Here is a 26998-nt window from a genome sequence, read left to right as displayed (position 1 = left end):
AAAGGTACATAGTAGACAATGAGACACTGCTTTCCTTTCTGGACAGGGATTAGTAGATACTTGCTTTGCAGATGAGTCAGGTAGCCCAGCATATTGGTTTGACCTATTTTAGAAGCATGTTATACATTTTAAAGTAATATTTATATAAGTAAAGCAATATCAGTGATTAGTGATCTAAGCTAGGCTTCCTCTTGATATTTCATTGTTTATCATGGTTCAGGAAATTAATGTTGGGATTGACTAAGATGCCTTGTCTTGGTTTAGGGAGGAAAATAAGGGAAGGGAGAAACTCAGTTGCCTACACTTTTTTGGGAAAACTATCGGACTGGTGTATTTTGTTTTATCTTTTTTTTTTTTTTCCCTGTGGATTATTTATAGGAGAGGATGCTTCTAAATCCTCACTGTCGAGCTAAATCTTTCTACCATTCAGACATATTACACAAAGATTTACTCCACATAAGCCAGTCTGCATCTAAAGGCAGTTATTCCAAAAGAGACTGGTTCTTAGCTTCTGATGAAAAATTTTAAATAAGGCATTTTTATTTTTTTAAACCAATAGTCATACAGAGATCGTTTTTTTATCAAGGCAAAAGTAAAAGTTGGGTATTTTTTATGATAACCTAGAGAGGCTACCATTTTACTGAAATGTGTAGAAACTATATAGGATAATTTCAGCTGAACTTAAGCAAAACTGTGCTTGGCAAGTTACTCACAAAAATTCCAACAGCCTATATAAATTCCAACAGCCTGTATAATGTGGCTTGACTTTTTTCTTGTATCAGTTAAAAATAGTTGGCTCAAAACTTTTGTGTACCTGTTTAAAATGCCATCATGTGTGGAGGAAAACTATATATGGCAGCTAAGATTCTAGTTGTTAAAAAACTCTTTGATTTCTGTCTCCAACGTAAGGTATATAGTAAACCTAAGTTCAGACTTATTAAGTATTAATTAATTCCTTTTTAAACTACTGAGTTAGTTTACAAACAACAGGGTCATTGCATTTACTTTTGATCCCAGTGCCATGGAGATATTATTTCAATTGTCCCTCTATGTGGAGTTAAATGCCATTTAAAAAATTTGTAAATATCCAGTAAGTCAAAAAAATATAAGAGATATCAAGGGAGCTATAACTTAACTTTATTCTAGGGAAGAGCATTTGGCAAACAGAGTTAACTTCTTGGCAAGAAAGCAAGAGCGACCCTAACTAGTGATTAAATGCACCTTCCCCACAGAGGACTTGGGATGAGATGAGTCTTTGAGGGATGAGCAAACTATCTTCAGCTCTGCCTAGATGTTAATACAGACATGATATCTTTCCCTGCCATTCATTTTTGTTTTCTTCCTTTCCTCCCAGGAATCTCAGCAAATGCTTGGAAGACTTATTCCAGAAAAACAGATACTCAATGACCAATTAAAACAAGTTCAGCAAAACAGTTTGCACAGTAGGTGTTTTATTTTTAAAGTTGGCCTTTTTCTTTTTTTACCAGCAAGAATTTCCTTAAGTGAAATGAGAACATGAAAAACAATTTTTCTTGCTGCCAGTTAAAGTTTTTTTTTTTAATCTTGAAATGTTTTGCTAAAATAGGAGATTCGCTTCTTACACTTAAAAGAGCCTTAGAAGCAAAAGAACTAGCTCGGCAGCAGCTACGAGACCAACTGGATGAAGTGGAGAAAGAAACTAGATCAAAACTACAGGAGATTGATATTTTCAATAATCAGCTGAAGGTAACTATTCTATGTGTGCCTACATGTATGTCCTCCCCTTTAGTTTTTTTCTAACTGTCCAGATAATTAGTTGCTATTTAATCTCAGGCAAAAAAATTTATTATGCTGGTCTGTCAGCCTTTGTGAAAACCTTCACGTTTACAGATGGACATTAGACTACCTAAATTGGATTTTCCTCCTTGAAAATATGAAAATGAATTTGGCATCCACAAATTGTGGTGAATGAGTGGCCCCAGCATCTATCTTTAACCTGAATTATGTTTTGACACCTCTCTATCCTTTTGTCTAGTTATACCACATCAAGTTGAATTCCAAAATCTAGACTCCAAAAAAGTGTTATCTTTCTTATATTCTTTGAAGACTACAAGGGATTATTTTCTTTTTTAAAACAAAGAATTTTTCTGCCACTTCTTAGCTTATGCATAAATGTAGATCTTTATTTTGTTACCCCACATTTTAAATGTTATTGTTTAGTGGAGTAATTGCTTTTGTCTCTGTGGCAGAAGTGGTGTATGGTTTTGTCACATCTGCACAGTAAAACCCAGGCAAATGCCGGCACTCTGAGGGAATGTAAAATGGTTATATCACAGCCTCTTTCAGATTTGGTGTTTTCAATTTAACTTTACAACTTTACCATCTTAAGAATGTTAACTCTTATAATAAAAACCAGAAATAAACGACTCATTTCTTATAAACAGTGATCATATACTATTTTAGCTTTAAGTAGATATTGGAGATTTCATCAGTTATATTCTTATAAGAAATTAGTTGTTATGCTTTTTTCTCTCCCAAATATTTATTATCCTTTTCTAAATTAAAATTATTTATACTTGACTCTGGCAATTTAGCTTGTGACACTAGGAAGAAGTAAAACTTCTATTTTCTATTACTAAACAAAAAATTTAAAAATTAGAAAATGTATTTGAAACTTTAAGTTGACCTTTGGATTGAGATTCTAGGCCAACTTGTCTAGACATCTGAGTTTGAGGTATTTGTGTTGTTCTTTCAGGGTATTAGGTAATGATCTTTTCTCAATTGTATAATTCCAGGAAAGTGCTCTTAGGGGAAATATTATTTGAGCAAAACTTAGTGTTTTTCTTCATTTTTGCTCTCATGCATACATTGTGTGTGTGTGTATACTATATAAGTTCTATATTTGTATGTATATGTATATGTGTAGTATGTCAGTATTGGAAGTACAGCTCTAAGTTCTCCATATAAGTACAATAAAAGCATTCACATTAACTCTCATTGTTACTTGTCTCTATTTTAAGCAAAAAGAAAATAATACTGTTTTAAGCTAATAGTGCTTTTAATATTCTTTGGAAAATAAACTCTTAAGTATTCAATATCTTCTGAACCCAAACAATAGTACAGATTTCTGCCTAATGTTAAGATTATTTTTTCTAGAAATTTGACTCTCAAAAGGTTCAGGTATTAGAAAATGATACTCTAGTGAGTGACTTTTGATGACTGCCTAGAAGATCTATGCATTGAATATTTTTGGCAATTGAATTGCTATTTCCATTGCCAAAACACCCTTAAAATGTGATGTGAGTCGCTCTTACTGTGTTTAATTGACTAATGCTGCCTTCAGTATCAGACAGTTTCTTATACAAAGGCTAATTTAAGCCACTTTTTCCACTTGCCCTTTTTCCAAATATATTTATTTTAAAATAAGAACATTTCTTTCTGTCTTTTTAATTTTTATTTTGGTTTATTAACTTTAAGTTTAATTAATATGATGAGTAAAAAATCACAAGTTAGTATAGCTAAATTTTATTTAATACCCATTTGGGAGACTTGGTGAATATAAGTCGTCTTGTAGTTATTATTTCTAGTATTCTCAAATATGGTGAAGCCCAAATAGAAACAGTTGAATTGAAGGGTCAAAAGATTTATAATTTGGTTAAGAACTCAGAGACTGGTTTAATATTTAGTCTCCTAAGTGTCTCCTGCCCACTTTTCTTTGTTATAGCCACACTAGAAAATATAAAGCATGTTTTTTTCTGACTTTAGGTCATATATTCCTTAGCAGCTATAATTTATTGGATGATGAGATAGACCAGGAAGATCCAGCATTCTGTCCCTTGGGATTTTTTTCTGTGCCTCTCTAGGCACAGCAGTGCCTGTACAGTTTCTACCCTAATGATGCAAAAATTACTTTTATCTTACCAGGAGTGATATATTGGCAATTGTCCAGTCATTCCACCCAACTGATGGTGCGATTTTGCTGTATCCAAAACCTTTCCTTCCCAAAAGGAAACCAGCTGTAGTGTATAGAAGAAAAATGAAGTCTTAACATTTGTATTTCATATTTATATAGATTGTTCTCCTGAAGGAAGAAAATGTAATTCCCTAATTATAGGTTAGTATAGTGACACTAGAGAAGTACCTTATAGAGTACAAAATTTTAAATTTAGTTGACAAGAATACTAAACCTGTATTAAATGGCTGGCTCCACAAATGAGCATAATGTTTAGCAAAAACTGAGTCTCATCTTTTTTGGGTAAAAAAAAAAAAAAAACTACTTGCAATAAGTCATTCATTTACTTTGATGCACACTCAAAGTCATGTCCAGTTTCTTAGTTATAAAGGTAATACAGGAAATAATTGTACCCTGGTTTATCCCAGATTCTGAGGCATAAGGCAATGTTGGGAAGTACAAATATATTTAGCTTCTTGAATAAGAGTTTAGAGAATAAGTATATTTTATCATTTTTTTCTTTTCTTTTTTCAAAATCATACAGTCTGGCCACATACCATGACTCACACCCACAATCCCAACACTTTGGGAGGCAGAGGTAGAAGAATTGCTTGAACTCAAGTTTGAGACCAGCCTGCACAACCATACCCCACCCTGTATAGTTTCTTAATGGCCTAACTTTTGATGATTCCATCCCTGCGGGGTTGTTTCATTTGTTCCTGTATTTTCTGTAAACTGGTGATTAGATCTAGAGCAAGGTGTTTTAACCTCAGCACTATTGACATTTTGTTGTGGGGACTGTCCTAGATAATATAAGATGTTTAGTAGTATCTCTGGCACCTTCTCACTAAATGATAGATGCCAGTAGCATGGCCCCCTCACTGGTTGTGACAATCTGAAATGGCTCCCTAGACTAAGCGTGGTGACTCATGCCTATAATCCCAGCACTTTGGGAGGCCAAGGCAAGAGGATTGCTTGAGCCCAGGAGCTCAAGACCAGCCTGGGAAACATAGCAAGATCTTATCTCTACAGAAAAATCAAAAAATTAACTGGGTGTGGTAGTACATGCCCGTAGTCCCAGCTACTTGGGAGGCCAGGGAGAGGGGATCGCCTAAGCACAGGAGGTCAAGGCTGCAGTGACCCCTTATTGGCCACTGCACTCCATCCTGGGCAACACAGGGTGAGACCCTGACAAAAAAAAAAAAAAAAAAAAAGTATGCAGTCTGATTTAGTTCTTTCCTTCAGAATGTCTGATTCACATTCATTCTTCTGTTGAGGGCTTCTTCCATTTTCTTCAGTTCAGGGAAAATTATACACCTACCTTCCCTACCTAAAACCCAATAAACCTGGTGGAAATTCTCAAATCACTAAAAGGAAAAAAATACTTTTGTAATCAGGTTAAGAGAGTTTGTTTCATATAGTAAGCAACATATTTAAAATATACAACATACTAGAAATTATGGTCATTTGTCATTAAATGGCTCCAGATTCAGCAGTAAGGTCTCTAGAGTCCTAGTCCTTTAAGTTTCTGTCTTAGCCCATAGAAATTCAGGGCTCATTCTTTCTTTTCAGAAAAGGCTATTTTTCCATCATTTTAATAGACATTCACCTTAGAGATGTGATTTTCTATATTTTTAAAAAGATTCCAAGATGTAAGTGTCTTTCTATTTTATCACTCCAAACCAAGAATTACTTGATAGAAAAACCAGAGGAGTCTCGCTGTAACAAAGAAATGTGGCTTTTGTTTCTTAAATAAGTCTATAAAAAAGGAGGATGGGAAAAGAGGAGAATCATAGCATCCTGAGACATTGAAGCTCCTGTGCTAGAAATTTCCCAATTGGCAGTTTTTGTGCTAATGCTGCCTTTGATATGAATTGTAAATTTTAACTTTTTGATGACCAATTAAATATTCAACTAGTGAATTAACCAAGAATAATTGATTTTGCTAGTAATTATTGCTAGTATGAATTCTTCTTAAAACAGTTTTAATTCTTGCATCAAATTTAGTTTACTTTTAATATGTATTCTCTATGTAGCAAATATTTTATCATGGTAAGAAATGAATAGTCTCTTCAAATTCATGCTCCAGAAACATCAATTTAAAATTGATTATCGATGACTTTCTCTTTATTCTTCAACTTACAAAAAAATCAAAACTCCTAACTTTTTGGAGAATTCTCACGCCATTTATAGAGACGTTCTGATCGTTGTTTTTCTTATATGTGGTGCTTCCCTATAGTTGTAAAATTATTCTAACAAGTGTCAAATGACTTTTTATACAGTAGTACCTGACTTCCCCTTGCCCTTGACAATGTTAGTAGTTACTATAGCAGTTTTCCTTGGCACTGACAGCTTAAGGTCCCATATTTTAATATCTTAACTATAATGCCAAGCACCAGCATGAAGTATGGCTTATAGTTTGCAAGTCTTCATTACGTGCCAAATAAAGAGAATCCAACAACTAAAGAGGCTGGATTTTGTGTTCCATGTTGAAAAGTGGAGTCCTTGTTGGTTCCTGTCTAGTCGGTGTATACTGGACAAGTCCTAACGTGAATGGCCATTTACATGAAAGCATTTCTTTCTTCCAGTCAGTGGCAATGGGGGAGGCAGTGTGGCAGTGCCTGGCAGTTCTCCTGGGCTGCGTCAACCACTTAGACTTCTTTCTAAAGGTCTCCATGCCCTACTCAGGCAAAGTACATCTTTCTCAGACTAAGAATGATGAACCATCTCCAGCTCTGGGCTTCAGTTTCCCCTAAACAGATGAGTGCTCAGTGTCTAAGTTAGCATTAAACATGAAGTACTAAGCCTTCTTTGTAAAAGTTAATAATGATTAGTTATTACTAATCATAGAGTATGATCGACTCTTTCCTCTTGACCAATTATATGTGTGTGCAGTGGTGTAAACTCTGAATTATAAACTGGACAAGGTACTGTATACTGTAGTCTTATCTTTTCAACAAGCATTTTAGATTATTGAATTTTTTACTTGTCTGCAAAAATGTGAAAGACAGCACTCAGTTGTTATTTGGGTCTATGTGCGTATTTCCATTATATGGGAGACAGTATTAAGGTCAGTATGCTATTCTAAAAGTGGATAGTATTTTATTTCTTATCAAGATTTAGGACTAATATAGAATTAAGAAGTATATTTCCTAATATACTTAGGAAATTAGTCTTCTTAAATTAGACACAAGGATCTATTACAAATACAATTTCTGCCCATAATGCTACCTGTTCTAAAACTTGCTACCTGTTCTCATTGAATTGACATTGAAATGAGAACACCAGTTGTAGTAAATAAGGTTGCTTAATAAAGGCCTTTATGCTCTTGGTTTCAGACGCTTGCTTTCATGGCAAGTTCATTCATTATGAAGGCAGTGAAAGGCAAAATGTTTAGCAACCAGGGGAAAAAAGAAAAGAGCTGGAGAAAGAACTACAGAACAGAATGAGAAGTCAGGAAAAAAATGTATGCGAAGGGAAACAATGAAGGAAAGGAAAAATTCCAGAAAGAGGTGATGCAGAGACAGCAAGAGAAATCAGAGTGAATTCGAATAACAACATTGCTTTCTCATAATTAGTTTGACTTTTTTCATGGTTTGCCTTCTAATGTTTGGCTCTTTTCATGGATTGCTACCTAATTTTGTTCAAGATAAAATTTTATTTTTATCTGTGTGATCCTTTGGAAAATACCTCTTCTGCATAGAAGTAATAAAATCCTCTAATTCTACTTCTCATTACTTGTAATTGTAGAAATATAATACAGATTCTTTTAATATAGACAAATAAAGCACTACCAAGAGTTAACAGATATTGTATTTTAGTTTCTGTGCCATAATTGTAGGCTGGTTGGTCGGTTGTTGAGTTTTTTAGCTATAAGGTATTTTTTTTTCTTTTGAAGGTTTTAGCCATTTAATAAAAAATGGTTTGGGGAAGGGAGAAAAGCAGAACTCAATCTAATGAAAAAATACTTTCTTTTTACTCTTTTATTCTCTTGTTTAGCCAAACCTCTTGAGAGTGTTATCTTTTAGAATGACATGTATTTAAAATAATGAACTATTACTTTGCAAATAAAGTTGAGATATTTAGGGGAAAATTGAAATTTCAGGATAAACTAGGGTCAATTTTCAAGACCAGGGCACTTCCCAAAGCCTCATGGCAGGGTCCTAATTGCCTACTCCTATTGCAGCAAGGACAGGATCTTTTACCTTCCCCTTTCCACATACACACCCTATCCCCTTCTCCCCTGCCACTTATGATACATTGACTATCAGTTTGTGCCATGGGAATTGGGGCTTACAACTTGGTTAAATATTGACTGTAGATTTAGAATATTTCAACATATTTTAAACATTAGTATACCCTTTTTCATAATTTAAATAACTAATCAATATATCTTTTTTGGTATACTGCTCTTACTTTTTTTTCCCCCCTAAGTTGGGAATCTCACTTTGTTGCCCAGGCTGGAGTGCAGTGGCATGATCATGGCTCCCCACAGCCTCATCCTCCTGGGCACAGGTGATCCTTCCACCTCAATCTCCCAAGTAACTGGGACTACAGGTGTGCATCATCACACCTGTCTAATTTTTTAATTTTTTAATTGTAGAGATGACGTCTCGCCAAGTTGCCCAGGCTGGTCTTGAACCCCTGAGCTCAGGCAATTCCCTTGCCTCCACCTCCCAAAGTATTGGGATTATGGGCATGAGCCATTGCACCCAGAACCATAGGCACAATTATAGCTCACTGCAGCCTCAAACTCCTGGCCTCAGGGTCTTACTATGCTGCCCAAGCTGGTCTCAAACTCCCGGGTTCAAGAAATCCTCTCACTTCAGCCTCCCAAAGTGCTGGATTACAGGTGTGAGCCCCTATGCCCAGCCTTCTCTCACTTTAATGCATCAAGAATGAATAAATAAGCCGGGCTCGGTGGCTCAGCCTGTAATCCCGCGCCTTTAGGAGGCTGAGGTGAGTGGATTGCCTGAGACCCGCTTGGGCAGTGAGACCTCATCTCTACAATAAATAAAAAAATCAGCCGGGCGTGGTAGCGCGCGCCTGTAATTCCGGCTACTTGAAAGGCTGAGGCAGAAGGATCACCGGAGCCTGGCAGGTCAAGGCTGCGGTGGCCGGGAGCGGCCACTGCACTCCAGTCTGGGCGACAGAGTGAGACTCCAACTCAAAAAAAAAAAAAGAATGAATAAATGTAGTCTTGTACGGTGGCACGGACCTATAGTCCTAGCTACTCAGAAGGCTAAGGCGGGAGGATTGCATGAGGCCAGGAGTTTGAGGCTGCAGTGAGCTATAATTGTGCCTATGGTTCTGGGCACAGTGGCTCATGCCTGTAATCCCAGCACTTTGGGAGGTGGAGGCAAGAGAATTGCCTGAGCTCAGGGGTTCAAGACCAGCCTGGACAACTTAGCGAGACCTAGTCTCTACAAATAAATCAAAAAATTAGCCAGTCATAGTGGCATGCACCCATAGTTCCAGCTACTTGGAAAGCTGAGGTGGAAGGATCACCTGAGTCTGGCAAGTTGAGGCTGCAGTGGCCGTGAACATGCCACTGCACTCTAGCCTGGGTGATAGGATCAGACTACAACTCAAAAAAAAAAAAAAATTGTACCTATGAATAGCCACTGGACTCCAACTTGGGCAACATATTGAAACCCTATGTCTAAATAAATAATTTTATAAATGAATACATTTTATAATTTTGTGTTAAATAGAATATCAGTTTGCATTGATTTGTTTCACAATCACTTAATTTGAAAAAAATTAATGTATTTTAAAACTCAAAAGGCCTTTTATAAATTTTGATAATTGTGTGCTACATATCATCCTAGATGAGAAATTATGTTGTAGATAAAACAAAACCTGAAATTTCTGATACTGGTATCTAGATCAATTTATTATGAGGTCAATTTAATATTAAGAGTATGAAGATTATTTTAAATATGGTATGTGTCCTAAACAATTTTATTTTGATTTATGGTATTGCCTTTATGAATTTCAAGTAATTAAGATATGTTTGTTTTTGTCATTTCTAAAAGATAGCCTGAGGCAAACCAAAGGCAAAATTATCCTACAGAGGGTTAGATATTCAGATTAGCACATAAATTTTCATTAACTGCTAGTCTCCATTCAGAGTCCCCTGCTCCTAGTTATTTTTTTCCCCTTCAAAAGCACTTATGCAAAGTAATGTTTATGAAAAAGAGTCCCGTACACTATTGTTCAGGTGCATACTTCTTTATATTTCGAGTCTTATTGCTTCACTTAATACATCTATTTTTTAGTATAGCATAGCTATAGAACAACCCTTAGCATAGCAATAGAACAACCATCTTCAGTAAACTTGAACATGGACCACATTCCTCAATGGAAAAATAGTTGAATCTTCTTGGATATTTAATTTGTCAAACATACTGCTTTTGAAATACTTTGTATGCCATATAATGTCCAGAGATGTTTTATGGTTCAAATATCTTACTTCTTTAGGGAAAATAAGTAACTTCTCCATCTTTGGTCTAGGGAAGAAAATTAATAGCAAGCTCATTTTCATTTATCTTAACTAATACAAAACAGAATCTTTGCCAGTAATTTTTACTGTGGCTCATAATCTGTGTTTTATCAAAGACCCCTTTGAGAATCTCATAAAAGGTATGAGCTTTGTCCACCTGAAAGATGCCTGTGTATCCTAAGTCTGCATACAGTTTCTAAGTGTTCACAGGGCCAAAACTTATTCATGGAACCTGACTAAGAAATTCTGTTCTATATCTGTTCTATATCTTTAGAATTCTGTATATGTTGTTTGTAATAGAAATCTTTTTATCTAAGTCTATACATACTATATATTTTATAGTTGTATTTTTCCCACATAAGTATTTGTCTATTACATATAGCTAAACCTTCTTGAATATTTGTTTGATAATTTCTTATTTATTAAGTACTGTACTTTATTAGAAGATAATATTGTGTTATGACATACTGTACCTAGTATAAAACATATCATACACTTGAATAGAACTCATAGAATAAAAATCAGCAAGGTTGAACACTCAATACTAAATTCCTAGATTTTGATTCTTAGTAATTTCTTTTTTTCTCTCTCTCTCTTTTTTCTTTTTTAAGTTGGAGTCTCACTTCATCGCCCAGGCTGGACTGCAGTGGCACACTCACGGCCACTCCAGTGTCAGCCTGTTGAGCTCTGGTGATCCTTCTGCCTCAGCCTTCCGGGTAGACAGAACTACCGGCATGCACTACCATAACTGGCTAATTTTTTCTTCTTTTTTTATTGTAGACATGCGGGCTTCCAAAGTGCTGGGATTACAGGCTGAGCCACCAAGCCCAGCCAATGGTTTCTTAATTCCTTCTCTTTTTATCTTTGTTATAGTAGAGAAATAACTGTGACAGAGTATATGTGGATGTAATAGAATTTGTGAGGTCATTTTATTCAGGTTGCCCATCAGGAAAAGTTGATACATTTAAGTGTGGTGAATATTTTCTTAGCCATTTTCTCCAATAGTTTGCTCATTTCCTGGGTAAATGAAGAGTACAGTATTGAAAAGAATGAGAGAACAGTGCAACCATCTGTTCCCCTATCTGAAATAACTTGGTGTTTTACAAGGGCTATTTTATGGCAAAAGAGGGCAAATCATTCACTGGTTTTTAGTACATATTCCTCCATATAGTTTGTCTTTTTGGGGGTCCAACTTTTTCTTTTGAGTTGTGGGGTACAGGTGAGGATTTGCCACATAAGCAGGCTGCCTGCACGCAAAATTTGGGCTTCTAGCTGGTCATCTCTCCCCTTGGTAGTAGCTGGGGATCCAACTTTTTAAAACAGGAGTCCTTAAACCCTGGGCTGCGGACTGATACTGGTCCGTGGCCTGTTAGGAACGGGGCCACACAGCAGGAGGTGAGTGGAGAACGAGCAGATCAGTGGCAGCATTAAATTCTCATAGGAGAATAAACCCTGCTGTGAACTGGGATCTAGGCTGCACTCACTCCTTAGTTTCTAACGAGAATCTAGTTCCTGATCATCTCTCCCCCGTACCCTCTGTCCGTGGAAACATTGTCTTCTATGAAACCTGTCCCTGATGCCAAAATGGTTAGGGACCACTGTTTTTTAAAGAGTTTATCCACTTAGATATCATCCAAGTTCTGCTTACTTGTATTCAGGCTGTCTTAAACTCTTAAGTTCAAGAAAAGAGAAAAAGACCCAGGAGACCTGCCTGTGTGCAGCATCTTGATTTATCTCAGCAGGGTTTGATTTAGTTGAAGCAAATGATAGAAAAACGTTGCCATCTTCAAATCTGAATCATAATGTGCCAAGGCTTCCATTACCTTGTTTGCATCTGTTATGTTACAGTTCCTGTAAGCTCCATTGCTGGGAGGTACTTGAAGCTGCAACTTACTTAGATAGTTCCAAAGATTGATTTAATCTACCATACTATAATGCTGATATAATAAAAAAAGAAATGTATTTTTTCACTTTTAAATATTCTCTTTCATGTATTTGATGCATTTTAAAACTGTTTTTGAAACTGTCTGGTTGACATGATTTTTTCCTATAAATTCTTTAAATTCACTCCTTACTGCTTTTCATTTTACAGCGCCTCCTAACATATTACAAGCTTTACTTCCGTCTGTCTTGACTTTGTATCTGGTAGCTAATGATCTGTAAATCGACATCCAATTGCTAGAGCCACATATATATATACGTATATATATGTATATATATGTGTGTATATATGTGTGTGTGTGTGTGTGTGTGTGTGTGTGTGTGTGTAATTTGTTTGTTTGTTTGTTTTTGAGTTGGAGTCTCACTCTGTAACCCAGGCTGGAATGCAGTGGCATAATCACAGCCACCACAGCCTCAACCTGCTGGGCTCAGGCATTCCTTCTGCCTCAGCCTTCCAAGTAGCTTGAACTATAGGTATACACTACCACACCTGGCTAATTTTAATTTTTTAATTTATTATAGAGACTAGATCTTGCCATGTTGTCCAGGCTGGTCTCAAACTGGGTTCTTGCTTCGGACTCCCTAAGTGTTGGGATTACAGGTGTGAGCTACTGTGCCCAGCTAGAGTCTCGTATAGAAAGGAAGTGCAGTGTACTTCTTAAGAAAAATGAAAAATCTTCACTTGGTCCCCTGGCCTATCTAGTAAAATAGGTGCATCATGGCCAGCATCCATTCTGGTTGTGTGATTCCTATTAAGTATTTTGAATATCATTCTGTTTATAAATACATTTTTTTCTGGATGAAATAAAGGCTTTCTTTATTAAAATATATATCAGGTTCCTGAACATCATACTAAAATGTTCTTCCTCCCCTGACATTTCTTACTCCCTTGTATTTAATTTCAGCTGAGTTATTTTGCTTGCACCCTTTTGGATCATTCTTATAGTAAGAATAAAAGTAAATAAAAGAGATGCAGAAATAATAAGAATAGATTGTTACGTGATGAGCAATGTATAAGAATTTAGCAGATCTCAGAACTAAAAGAAAATCTAAAACATCTCTCATTCAGCTGCTGGCTTATATCAGGTACCTGAGATTAGAATCCAGGTTTCTTGGTTCCCAGTTCAGTTCCTTTTAATTATAGTCTTTTGCTGTAAATTGGTTTTTTTGGTGTTTTTTTTGACCTTTTTAAGAATTTGATGGTATTAGAAATGAAATTTTAAAATAGAAAAAAGTGTAAATCAGTCCCTCTTTACCCTTCCTTTGAAAGGATGGGCTATCTACCCCTGTTTGCAATGCTGACTTTTGGGACCCTGGTCCCTCTCTTAGGCCATTGGAGTTTTATTTCATATCATTCCACTGCAATTCTCTTTTTCATGTTGAGATACTAACTTAAGCCAAGAATGCAGATAACTCTTAATAACAAGAATTGGCCCATTATTCCTTTTGTCTCTGAAGTATCAAATCCAAAATGTTAACCAGATTATTTTATTCATGTTATTAGTGATTACTGTTTATTCTTGATCCCAAATTACTATGAAAACCAAGACTGCTGATTTTTAAATAAGTTGTACATCCCATAGTATAGCAATGAGAAAGATGATGAAAATGGCTTTCTTCCTGGTGTTGATTTTCTTCTCTTAGCACTATAAACAGTCAGAGTGAGATTTCATCAGTACTTTCCAGTCTTGTCCCACTCTTTCCCCTCTGCCCCCTCCCTAGCTAAGTTCCTGACCCAGGTGCTCTTGTCACATGCCCAGGATAACTTACAAAGTTACCTCTTCCTGCTGCCTCTTGCCTGGACATTCCCAGTGTCCTCTGCTGGATCCTACACTGAAGGCACTCTCCTTCCCTCCCTCCCTTCCTTCCTTCTTCCCTTTCTCCCTCCCTTCCTCCCTCTCTCTCTCCCTCCAGTGCTTTCCTCCTCCCAAGTACATTCCTCCCCCAACACCCAATCTCCAGTTGAACTTTTTCTTGTATCCTATTGTTCCCTCTTAGAGCCTTTCAGAGTCACAATTTATAAAACATTTGTATATGCACTTTAACTTTTGTCTCAGCACAACCTAATTAGTCGGAAAAGATTAGCCTAAACTTTATTACTGTTTTCCAATAACAAGTACATTTTAACACTGGCCTTCCATAGATAAACACACTCCACCTTTGTTGTTCAATCTTGGAATGAATCTAAAGGTAGGACTTTAGGGCCTGGAAGAAATCTGCCCATCTGGACTTCCCAGTGAGCAAGGTGATAGAAGTCAAGACAGACTGTAGTTCTTAAATCTCCCCTTATAGACCTAGGCTGCCCACTGGGAGGACCAGCCCTAGTCAGATCAAGAAGTCAACTGGAAAGACACTCTTGACTCTACTGGGCACTTTAATTTATCTGATTTATTGTTGATCCTAATAAGAGGAGTTTCAGTGACTTGATCTATTAGTGACCATTTGATTCATATGGAGTCAGTGTTTCTTTTTCAACAAGCGTTTCCTTGTTCTTAATACTTTTGGGTGTTTAAACTTCTGACTCTAGTACTTTAAATATCATAGAATGCATTTTATTTTCAGTAGCCTGCTAGGAAAATTACTGCTATTCCTGAAGCTAGTATTGAGTGAGAAAATTGGATCTGAAGTAGTCATCATCAAATTATAGATTTTACTCTCAACCTGATTGCTGGTTTAGTCTGGGGCAGTTGGCAATCTCATGGATGGATTTAGTAAGAAGATGCTCTGGAAGAGGTGTGGGAAGAATTGAAGTCATGGAGCAAAGAGATGTCCATTTGTCCTAAGACATAATGGAGGTGAGGTTTTAATGGAGGTAGTATGTGAAGTAGAGATGTGTATATTTTATGAGCCAGTAGAGGTTGGTGTTGATTCACTATCAGAAGGAACTTAAGGTTTAATACATGATCATTGCCATATCTTAAAACTGATTACTTTCCATAGTTATAGTTCATCCTTTAGCAGTATAGCTCATCTCCCACCCTTTGCTAACAATTTTCTTCTAGAGCCAATCATAGAAAATGGTAAATTATATAATGGCTATAATGGTAAATTAGAATGTAATCTTGAGCAGCCTTTGGAAAACAATCATGTTAATATGTAGAGTGCTTTTAGCTTTCCAGCTTGATGCTTTTCAGCTCTGAAAAGTTATCTTTCAAGTGTTCTAGGCTTCCCCACTATGAAATGCTGCATGACGATAAACAGTTGAAATGCCTGTCACTTCATGCCAGTACATGAACTGTTTCTCCATTCCTTTTAGGAATTAAGGGAAATACATAATAAACAGCAACTCCAGAAGCAAAAGTCCATAGAGGCTGAACGACTGAAACAGAAAGAACAAGAGCGAAAGATCATAGAATTAGAAAAACAAAAAGAAGAAGCCCAAAGGTGAGTGAATCTTTTCTGTGGATTGTGGACTCATCTGGAAGGAGCTTTAAGGATTTACTCTTCTTTGCCTGACTTCTCCCAATAGTTTCTGCACCAGAAAAAACCTTTAGTCTGCAGTGTGTGTGTGTGTGTGTGTGTATGTATTTGTGTGTGTTTGTGTGTATCTGTAAGCACAAACACATGTCTGTATAAATCTTTACATATATTAGTACCCTCTGAAGTTCTTGGTTAGTTCCCAGAGCTCTCCCAAGCTACTACTATGTAGATAAATGGAATTATACAAGGAAATTAGGACACTTGGTGTGCTCATTTGCATGCTAATGGCCAAAATACGTTTCCAGTTCACAGCCTTTTCCTAACAGTGGTCCAAGTGCCTGGTTTGAAATCCAAGCCACTGAGCCAGCTCCCCACACAGGCTCCTCCAGCAGAACCAGGGTGGGCCCCTCTGTCTCCTTTCTTCTTTTTTTCAACTGCAAATTAAACTTGAGTACAAAAGGGGAAAATTTGCCACTGCTGCTTGGTATACAGACACATTTTTGTCTGTTTCTGTTTGAATATTTGTGTTTGTGATTGTTTATTTTTACTTGAAACTTTCTGTAGTAAATTGTAGAAATGTGTTAACTTTTGTTGTGTCTGATTTTGTATTGGATATTTGCCGTTTAAATGTCAGTTAATTTTACATTCCAGAAACCAAAAATGACCAAACATCCCAATGATAGGGTGTAAATTACAAAAATTGGTAATTGAAATTAAACTACAAAGGTAAAGAAACAGAGGGCATGAGGCAAACAGAACCATGCATGCTTTGTTATGGGTATAGTCTTCTGAGTCTGTGTGCTTGTTTATGTTTTTGTTTTTTGGTGCCAGCGGGGAGTATGACTGTGGTCTCAAACCAATTTAGAAGACTTTTTTATGGTTTTCTTGGTGATTGAACTAAGGATCACACTAAGTTTGTAAAATGCTTTTATTATCCAGGCTATCTTGCACTGAACTGTTACATTCCTACAGAGTAGAAATAAACATAAAATATTATAACACAGAAATGGCATAGTACAAATATGTGTGATACATATTCTAACTATATAGATAAACAGTACCCCAAATGTAACTTCAAACATAGATGATTATATACTTATTGGTAGAAAATTTTAAACAATTTATTTTTTGTTGTTGTTGTTATAAATAACAATATCCCTACCACTCCAAAAAATGTGTTTTATGCTTTCTTAAAAGACATTTTAAAAATTATAAGTAGAATGTTTAAGATTTAAGTTAAAAAGAATTCTGTATTAAATTTTCACATTCATATAGAGTAGAAATAAACATAATTTTTTTTACAGTAGAGACTAAAAGTATAATTTATTTGAATTATGTTTCCCATAGCAGTTTTCTAATTCCAACCAGTGACCTTTGTGCTATGTCACAGGATAGCAGTTCAGGTTGGAGATTCTGGAACCAGGCTGCCTGGAATTGGAATTTAGGCCTGTAAGGCTATATAACTTGAGCAAGTTATTTAATATCTCTGCCTCAGCTTCTTCATCTGTAAAAGGGGGATAATGGTTGGACCTACCTATCTATATGAAGATAAATGGAGTTAATATAGAGAGACCTAGTTCTTATCATTATATCATTTGTTATTGTTCATTAATTTTACCAAAAGTGTTTTCTGATTTTATAAAGTATTATGGAATGAGAGAAAAATCATTCCCCATCTTTTCCTGTGAGTTTCAGGTTGAGACTCTCATAATTTTCAAGGCCTAGTTTTAATTGCAACTTTCTATTTGTTTCAGCTACTTGGAAAAACAAAAACACAGTAGTTGAAATCAGTAAAATAATCTCTTGCTTTTAACTTCAGGTTTTGGGAGCAACATGTGTGCGTGTAAATGTGTTATACCTTTAGTTAGTGATCTCATTGACCATGGACTTATTTAAGCCATCATGTTTCATTTGCTGTGTTGGGTATACTTTATTTTCATAGAAGTTACATTCCTGTTTGTTTTATGGCTTTTTTTTTGTAGTTTAATACCAGTTTTAACATTAAGTATTTTTCTAATTATTGTAATTACTTTATAAAATACAGCAGAAATTTTCTTCCTGTGTTTTCCTAAATCATCTGATTTCTTCTCACTCAGAATTGGAGCCCCGAAAGCCTTTGTTTCCTTGATTCAGTTGCTCCATCTGAAGAACAGTATTCCCTTGATGTTTACCATCCCATTGACTAGATGGAGCTTTTTTTGTGAAAAGAGGCAACAGTGGTGTTAAATTAGAGTTACTTCCTTGCTGTAATCAAGCATGTTTGTTGGCAGACGAGCTCAAGAAAGGGACAAGCAGTGGCTGGAGCACGTGCAGCAAGAGGATGAGTATCAGCGACCAAGAAGACTCCATGAGGAAGAAAAACCGAAAAGGGAAGAGAGTGTCAAAAAGAGGGATGGCGAGGAAAAAGGCAAACAGGAAGCGCAAGACAAGCTGGGTCGGCTTTTCCATCCACACCAGGAACCAGCTAAGCCAGCTATCCAAGCACCCTGGTCCACCGCAGGTACTAGAAGCCAAAAACAATTCTAGAAAATAAGTCCTCTTCTCTCCCAGATCCTTTTGAGAAATGGATCTATCTAATCAGGCCCTATCTCAGCTACAGGAACATGGAAATGTCAGCCTTTTATTTGGGGCAAGGCAGCTTTTCATTCCCCAGAATCATTCAAGGTCTGTTTAGTTTTCCCACCACTGTGCCAACTTCTGGCCCTCACTACACTGGCATCCACAAATCCTCTATAGAGGTACAGAAGTGGCATGGAGTTCCATTAGCAAACCCCATTCATACACCTATATTCCAAACAGAAATCTTAACTATCTTGCAAAAAGTACCTACTTCTGTGGCTTGTTTTTCTCAGTAATTTCTGAGCTGTTTCTGCAGCAGGAAGTGGTATCTTTACCCTTGCCTCCACTGATGTGGCATTCACTGTCTTAAGTCTACACTGCATAAAACTGTTTGGTTTTTTTTTTCCCCCCTTTGAAAAGTTTCACAATGTTTTGCCCTTTGAACATAATTTGCCTCTCAAAAAAAAAAAAAAGGTCAGGTTTGGTGGCTCAGCCTGTAATCCCAGGACTTTGGGAGGCTGAGGCTAATCCACTTGCCTTGGCCTCCCAAAGTGCTGGGACCAGCCCGGGAAACTTGACAAGACCTCATCTCCACAATAAATCAAAAAGTAGCCGGGCATGGTAGCGCATGCATGTAGTTCCAGCTACTTGGAAGGTTGAGGTGGAAGGATCGCTGGAGTCCAGTGGTTCGACGTTGGGGTGGCCGTGAGCATGCCACTGTACTCCAGCCTGCGCAACAGAGTGAGACTCTGATTCAAAAAACGAAAAAATGGATCTAACTGCAACAGCTAGCAAAAGCTATCCCTTATATAATAAGGGGACCCAAAAAAACCTGGAATTATATTTTTGGAAGGCAGGCCCCTTGTAGTACACTGAGAATTTGTTCCTCCAGATCAAATGGTCAACCAAAGTTTTTATCTGGAAGTTTCAAAAAGGTTGCCTCATGATTTGTGGAATAAATGTCCCTAGTTGTGGCAAACAGGTGACTGGGTCTTCCACCATGACTATGCACCTGCCTGCACCACACTGAGTGGTCAACAGTTTTTGACTAAAAACAGCATGACCTCCATGCCCCACCCTTCCTATTTACCTGATCTTGGCCCGAGCAACTTTTTTTCCCTGGGATGAAAAAAGTCCTCAAAGTGAAATGTTTTGCTGATGTGGAAGAGGTGAAACAAAAAATGGCAGCAGCACTAAAAGGCGACAAAACTGATGACAAAAACTGTTCTGAGCAGTGGAAAAAGCATCTTGGTAGGTGTATTGCATCAAACAAATTGAATGTGCTTAAAATTTAAACATGTAAGAATAAATACATAATCTTTATACATAAATTCCAATTTTGGGGGTTCCCCCTTGTATAATATTGGGTGCAAGCTAGAATGTTTTTTTTGGTTTTTTTTGAGTTGGGGTCTTACTCTGTCACCCAGGCTGGAGTGTAGTGGCACACTCACAGCCACCGCAGCCTCAACCTGTTGGGCTCAGGCGATCCTTCCCCTCAGCCTTCCAAGTAGCTGGAACTACAGGCGTGTGCCACCACACCCAGCTAATTTTTTGATTTACTGTAGAGATGATGTCTCACCAAGTTGCCCAGGCTGGTCTCAAACCCATGGGCTCAGGCAATCTTCTCACCTCGACCTCCCAAAGTGCTAGGATTATAGGTGTGAGCCACTGCGCCCGGCCTAGAATATACTTTTTAAATTATTGTGCAGCTGTATGGTATTGTAGAGCTTTGCAAATAAATAATGCTCAGCTGAAGAAGGTGATTGCTTTTTCTTTGTATGATAAATTATATCAATTTTGTTCAGTCATTGGTGTGCTTTTTTATTCCTGCCACATACAAAAGAAAAATAGTTTCAAACTGTTCTGTAAAGGTTTACTCATTTCCCATCTGCGCAGTAGACAGGGATGTGAGTAAGGTACAGTGTCAGGTCAGGCACCATTCTCACTTCAGATGCATGCAGTCCAGAGGGAAAGACTGGCAAGTTATCAGACCCATACAGTAGCAACCATGTTGGAGTAAGGGCATTATTTTTTAATAATGTTTGTTTTAATCTGAAAATAATTTCATCATCACTTGATCTTAGGCAGCTAGTTTAAGTTCCTTGTGCTTCTTCCTAGTGTAAAATGAGGATTTATTTGCCCCTGTGTCAGTGGGAAATCTTGCCTATCATACAGTTCAAGATCACATGGCGATAATACGTCCCTCTCACTGCTTTTCAGAGAAGATAGATATATGTCAAAATATTTACAGCTCTTTGGTAAAAAAGCTCAGAGGGCTGTTACTGTTAACTAGAATCCAAAGTGTCCTCTGCCCATATACATGTTTTAAAATTTTAGTTCATTTAAAATCTAAATTATTGCCGGGCTCTGTGGCTCAGCCTGTAATCCTGCGCCTTGCAAGGCTGAGGTGAGTGGATTGCCTGAGCCTGCGGGTTCGAGGCCCGCCTGGGCAACTTGGCGTGACCTAATCTCTACAATAAATCAAAAAATCAGCCGGGCGTGGTAGCACATGCCTGTAATTCCGGCTACTCGGAAGGCTGAGGTGGAAGGATCGCCGGAGCCCAGCAGGTCGAGGCTGCGGTGGCCGGGAGCGGCCACTGCACTCCAGTCTGGGCGACAGAGTAAGACTCCAACTCAAAAAAAAAAAAAAAATCTAAATTATTTTCATCCAGGGGTCTGTCCTTGGGCTCATTTTTCCCTAGGAAATGTAAAGGAGGATTTTTTTCATCACCAGGGACTATCAGTAATAACTGTTCTTGCTGAAATGAACATTTATGTTTTAAACGGCCATGTTAAGTGCCCAAAACATCAGCATTCCCATGTCTTTAAATATGGAAAGTTTTACTTCTCTGTCTTCTCCCAAACAAGTTTTCTCCGTGGCTGATTCAGATTTTGGGTCATATCCTAATGCTGCATTGTACTCAACCCCCTGGGTGGGGAGGAGGGGGATATTGATGCTTTACAGATGTGCACTGCTAGAGCCCAAGCCAAGAAGCAAAGACAAGGGCCCTTTAGGCAGCCTGGCTGCTGTCAGCCTCGGCATGACCTTTTTTTAGAGAGAGTCTGCTAATAAGAATTCCCTGATGGGTTTGAGTTGCTGACGTCAGTTTGGCTCTCTTTTGGCATTCAGTGCATGTTTCAGAAATTCTTTGAATGAATGGAAATAGTTCAGAGGTTAAAGTAGGCATTAGAGGAGATGTCAGTTATTTGGTTTGTTGTCATACATTTGTGTTCGCTGTAATGATTTCGTTTTGTCTCTCCCATCCCCCCTACACTTTTTCACAAACAGAAAAAGGTCCTCTTACCATTTCTGCACAGGAGAATGTAAAAGTGGTATATTACCGAGCACTATATCCCTTTGAATCCAGAAGTCATGACGAAATCACCATCCAACCAGGAGACATAGTCATGGTAAGAAAGATTCCAGTGAGAGGGTCATTTCTCTTGATGATTAGCTCCTGTCCTCTTTTTGCATTTTATTTGACAATTGTGAAATTGTTGATGAGTATGAAACCCAATAATCCGCATCTGTGTTCTTGAAGTATAAGTTCAATCATCTTCTTTTTCTATTAAAATGAAAAATGATGTTTTAAAAAATGTATCTTAGCATCACTTTCAAATAGAGGTGGTAAAGACAATGTGTCCTTATCACAACCATAGCATTTTAAAATCTATAAATGTCTGATCATTTCAGAGTTTAGATTACTACTTATATATTATGAATATATAATACATATTACATATATTATACATACTTTATATAATATATACTATGTGTTTTTAAGAAATAGTTTTAAGTGCAAAATGATCTATCATTTTCATAATTGCCAATGATAACTTTTGTATCTTCGGGTCAAAGCATCTTTTTTTCTTTTAATTGTATAAACTTTGAATTATGTAAAAATTAACATATTAAATACAGTTAATCTGCTTTCCTACTCTTAAATTAGCCGAAAAAACATTTCAGAATTTTGTTTTGTTGTAGTTTATTTCCTTTAACTATAACAATAATCTTATTACTGTGACGAAAACTATAGGAACCAGCTTAAGAAAGAAAATAAAGAAATGTGGTTGACCTAAATTATTTTCTAAAAAACAAAAACAGTAGTTCCTACATCTAGTTATTCCACTTAAGAGTAAGAACCTTACAAGTAGCCAAACTTTGCATTACACTTAGTGTTTGTTTGTTTGTTTCTTTCTTTTTTAAGGTGGGAATGGTTTAGAATTTTTAAAGAACTATTAGAATTGAGACAAAGGTGGAGCTCTGTGTCTCATACCTGTAATCCTAGCACTTTAGGAAGCTGAGGTGGGAGGATTGCTTGAGCCCAGGAGTTCAAGATCAGCCTAGGCAACATGGTGAGACCTAGCCTCTTCAACAAAATAAAACAATAAATTAGCCAGGTGTGATGGTGTGTGCCTGTAGTCCCAGCTATTTGGGAGACTGAAGCAGAAGGATCATCTGAACCCTGGGAGTCTAAACTTCAGTAAGCTGTGATTGTGCCACTGTACTCAAGCCTGGGCAACAGAATGAGACTCCGACTCAAAAAAAAAGTATTGAGACAAGCATGTTTCTCACACAAGGACTATATGTCTTTGAAGTATAAAAGGATATTGTACAGGTTATTATACTGTGACTTGTGCATTCATCTTGCACGTTCACATCATATCTCTGTGTGCAGAATGTATGATCTTTAAGAGGCCAAAATACATAGAACAATGTGTTAGGTACTCAGAGAAGTCAGTCCCTCTCCTCTTTTTTTTTTGATAGCTGCTTTCTCTGTCATTATGGACTGGAAGAGTCAAGGCCAAAAGTCTCAAATCTTTAGAAGTCAAAATCACCTTAACAATAATGAATACCTCTTCAAACTCCATGCTTTCATTTAGCAACAGCTATTGAATGTCTGAAGTGTGCTGAGTGCCAACCTCACCCATTCTTTGCAGAAAGAACTGTTGGTTTCTCTTAAGTTTGGGCACACCCCCGTACACAGGACCAGTGAGAGGAGCCGGCAGGGTGTGTTTGTCTGCTTTCTTCTGATCTTACCACCTCCTATTCCCTGCACTGAGGTTTCTAATGGCTGAAGCTACTTTACTTACACTGCCTCATATTTGAAATAGCATGCCTTTTAAAGCAGATTAATTGTAAAATATATAAACATGCCATAGCACAATCTAAAATTTCTAAAAATACAATGTGACATCAATATGATTTTTTTTTTAAAAAGTCCTAATGTTTTTGAAACTGGTTTTTTTTTTTTTTGCAACACAAGGTACAGAAAATTAATGCTCTCTTCTTTAAATAAGGAAATGTTATGAAATGTTATGATAAGAAAACCTTGCAGGTGATCTGTATTTTAATGAGAAAGTATTGCTCTTTTTTGGGAATATACTCAGGCCTGACCCGTAATCCTAGTCCTGTTACAATGGTATTGAATCTTTTTTCTTGAATTGGCTAGTTAACCATCAGCTTGGTTAGATGAGTAGAGTTTAGATATGCTATAAGAATAAAGCATTTCATTAAACATATATTTTGCCTTGCTTTCAAACCTTTGCTTTCCTGGTGGAGGTTAAAGGGGAATGGGTAAGTGCTGCCTAACTGTCAGGAAGTCTGCATCTTATTAAATGTTTTGTTCTTTTAAGTCACTTTAATTCTGTGTAAGTACACATATCTTTGGGTGTTGTTGTGGCAGTTAAAATATGTTTTGAGTCTGTGTAATAGGTTGTACTTTACAAAAAAAGAAAGCAGTTTGTAAATCTTGTGAGTTTATGTACTGGCTTTCTATTTGCTAGACTCCACTTAAGGACTAGCTTAAAAGCTCTGTATCTGGCAAGTGATTAGGTCAAGTCTCCATCTCAGGCCATGAACAAGAGGAGTTCCAAGTAGATTCAAGTTAAAAGATAAAATTCTGAAAATATTTTTAAAGGAGAATATTGGAATAATTTTCTGTGTAAGTCCTTTCTAGACTATAAAAACCAGAAGCCATAAAAAACAATATACATGATTAGTTTCTATAATGCAAAATACAAAAAAGACCCAGGGTTACTATCGAAATTATATGGAGACTCCAAACAGTTACTTTGAAAGAGATGCACAAGCGTTAGACCGTCTGCAGAAGGTAGGAAGGGACATTCACAGATAAAGAAGAGTTAAAAGTAAGTGATTTTAAAAATATATGAAAATATGTTTAGCTTAATGGATGATTAGGAAAATGCAAGTTAAAAAAACAAGATAGGGCAACCCTTTCGGGTCCCCTTCCCCTGTGGGAGCTTTTCTGTCCTCTTAATAAATCCTGCTTTCTCAAAATAAAAAATATATATATATTAAAAAAAACAACAAGATAACATTGTTCTTCTATCAAATGAGTGCTTCATTAAAGTTTGATAAGGCTTGGCATGGAGGCTTGTAATCCCAGCATTCCGGGAAGCTGAGGCAGGATGATCGCTTGAGACCAGGAGTTTGAGACCAGCCTGGGCAACATAGAGAGGCCCTATCTCTATTAAAAAAAATTTTTTTTAAATAATATCCAGCTTTGTCAAGAGTGTAGGAAAGTGGTTGTAATATATACACTGTCGGCATAGTTTTATAAATTGGTTAAGCCATTTGGAAGGCAATTTGGCAATGCCTATTCAAATTTAAATTCGTATTCCCTTTGACCCACAAATTCTGTTTTTCTTCTCTCTCTAGGCCTTTTTTGGGCACTTGCACAAATATATATGCACATAGGTGTTCACTGCAAGATTGGTAAAAGCAAAAAAGGAAACAGCCCAGTGTACATTAGTACAGGGATGGTTTAAGTAAATTATGATATAGCTAAACAATATAATGACTATATCTTAAACTTTACATAGCTCTACATATGCAAATAAGATCTCTATTTAAATAGCAGAAGCAGGGATGGTGTAGTGGCTTACACTGATGTTCTCAGCACTTTAAGTGGCCTAGGTGAGGCCTGAGGATTGCTTGACACCAGTCTGGGCAACATAGAGAGATCCTGTCTCTACAAAAATTTTTAAGTTAGCCAGGCATGATGGTGTACATCTGTAGTCCCAAATACTTAGGAGGCCGAATCAGAAGGATTGCCTGAGCTCAGGAAGTTGAGGCTGTGGTGAGCCATGATCATGCCACTGCACTCCAGCCTGGGCAACAGAGACCCCCAACTCAAAAAAATAAACAAAAACCAAAGGTAGACGCAATATGTGCAGTATAATTGCATTTTGGTTAGAAATAAAACTGTATGTAGGTCAGGCACAGTGGCTCATACCTACATCCCAGCACTTTGGGAGGCCAAGGCAAGAGGATTGCTTGAACCCAAGAATTTGAGACCAACCTAGGCAACATAGCGAGACCTCATCTCTACAAAAAAAAAAAAATATGTCAAACAGATGTGCTGTGCGCAACTGTGGTCTTAGCTACTTGAGAGACTGCGGCAGAAGAATCACCTGAGCCCAAGGAGTCAAGACTGTGGTGAGCTGTGATCATGCTACTGCACTCCAACCTGGGCAACAGAGTGAGATACCAGCTCAATCTCTGTGTGTGTGTGTGTGTGTGTGTGTGTATGAGTGTTTATATATGATGTATATATCCTGAAATACATACATTGAATTGTCAAGAGTAGTTACCTCTGGGCAGTATAGAGCAAGGGCTTTCATGTTAAATTTGATGTACTTTTATATTCTTTTCATATTTATAATTGTATCGCATTTGTAATTTTTAATAAGACACTAAAAATAAATTCAGCTTCCAAGACAAGTATAACAGAGAATGTCAACCCAGAACAGAAATGGTGTTTACTTCATCTCTGACATCCCAAATATGTAGTGAAATGTGGAATTAACTAGGCATAATTTGTTGACCTGCTGAAGGGGCAGCAGTATCTTCATTTTGTGCTACAAAATGCATTGTGACACGTCAAGTGCCATTCAACTGTCTTTGTGAAGCTAGCTATCAAGTGCAAACAGATGGAAATTGGCGTGTTATAGCAACAGGCTTTTTCTTAGTTTCATCAACCTTGCCATTAAGAAACATGAGCATGAAAAATATGGAGTAGAACTTTATTGTCAGTCTCTCTTGGTTGAATAATTTTTACTTTTGTGGGCATAGTAATCATCAGATACTTGGATTTCTCAAACTTTTTTGAAAAATGGTGAACTATATATGTTGGATTTTTAGAAATCTAACAGTATTTCCTTGTTTAATATAAGTAGCCTTGGGGGCGAGGGAGCCATAAAAATATTTCGCTTTTAAAAAAACAACATCCCGGTTTCTCCAAAATATATTTTTTCATGATTAATAAAAATTTAATGTGCCAGGCATGGTAGCTCACACCTGTAATCCCAGCACTTTGGGAGGTGGTGGTGAGAGGATTACCTGAGTTCATGGATTCAAGAGCAGCATCTTAGCAAGACCTCATCTCTACAATAAATAAAAAAATTTAGCTGGGCAGGATGGTGTACACCTGTTGTCCTAACTATTTGGAAGGCTGAGGCAGAAGGATCGCCTGAGCCCAGTAGGTTAAAGCTGCAGTGGCTGTGAGCGTGCTACTGCACTTCAGCCTGGGTGACAGAGGGAGACTCTGACTTAAAAAAAAAAATTGCCGGGCTCGGTGGCTCAGCCTGTAATCCTGCGCCTTTGGGAGGCTGAGGTG

At 37.2% G+C, this 26998-nt stretch overlaps 1 protein-coding gene across 1 annotated transcript in view; it reads left to right on the top strand.

Moving 5' to 3' along the window:
• Positions 1-26998, top strand: part of ITSN1 (intersectin 1) — a 200480-nt gene that overhangs the window by 91076 nt on the left and 82406 nt on the right. The window contains exons 15-20 of the mRNA XM_008073409.2: positions 1355-1442; positions 1586-1725; positions 15634-15761; positions 18068-18297; positions 21646-21767; positions 23920-23934. Coding sequence (XP_008071600.1) covers positions 1355-1442; positions 1586-1725; positions 15634-15761; positions 18068-18297; positions 21646-21767; positions 23920-23934 — 723 coding nt within the window. The remainder of the gene's footprint in view (positions 1-1354; positions 1443-1585; positions 1726-15633; positions 15762-18067; positions 18298-21645; positions 21768-23919; positions 23935-26998) is intronic.

This window comes from Carlito syrichta, unplaced genomic scaffold (assembly GCF_000164805.1).
Source record: "Carlito syrichta isolate Samal-C Ts95f unplaced genomic scaffold, Tarsius_syrichta-2.0.1 Scaffold315835, whole genome shotgun sequence".
Lineage (NCBI taxonomy): Eukaryota > Metazoa > Chordata > Mammalia > Primates > Tarsiidae > Carlito > Carlito syrichta.
The sequence above is the reverse complement of the archived record's forward strand: the minus strand, read 5'-3'. Positions and strand labels throughout refer to the sequence as shown.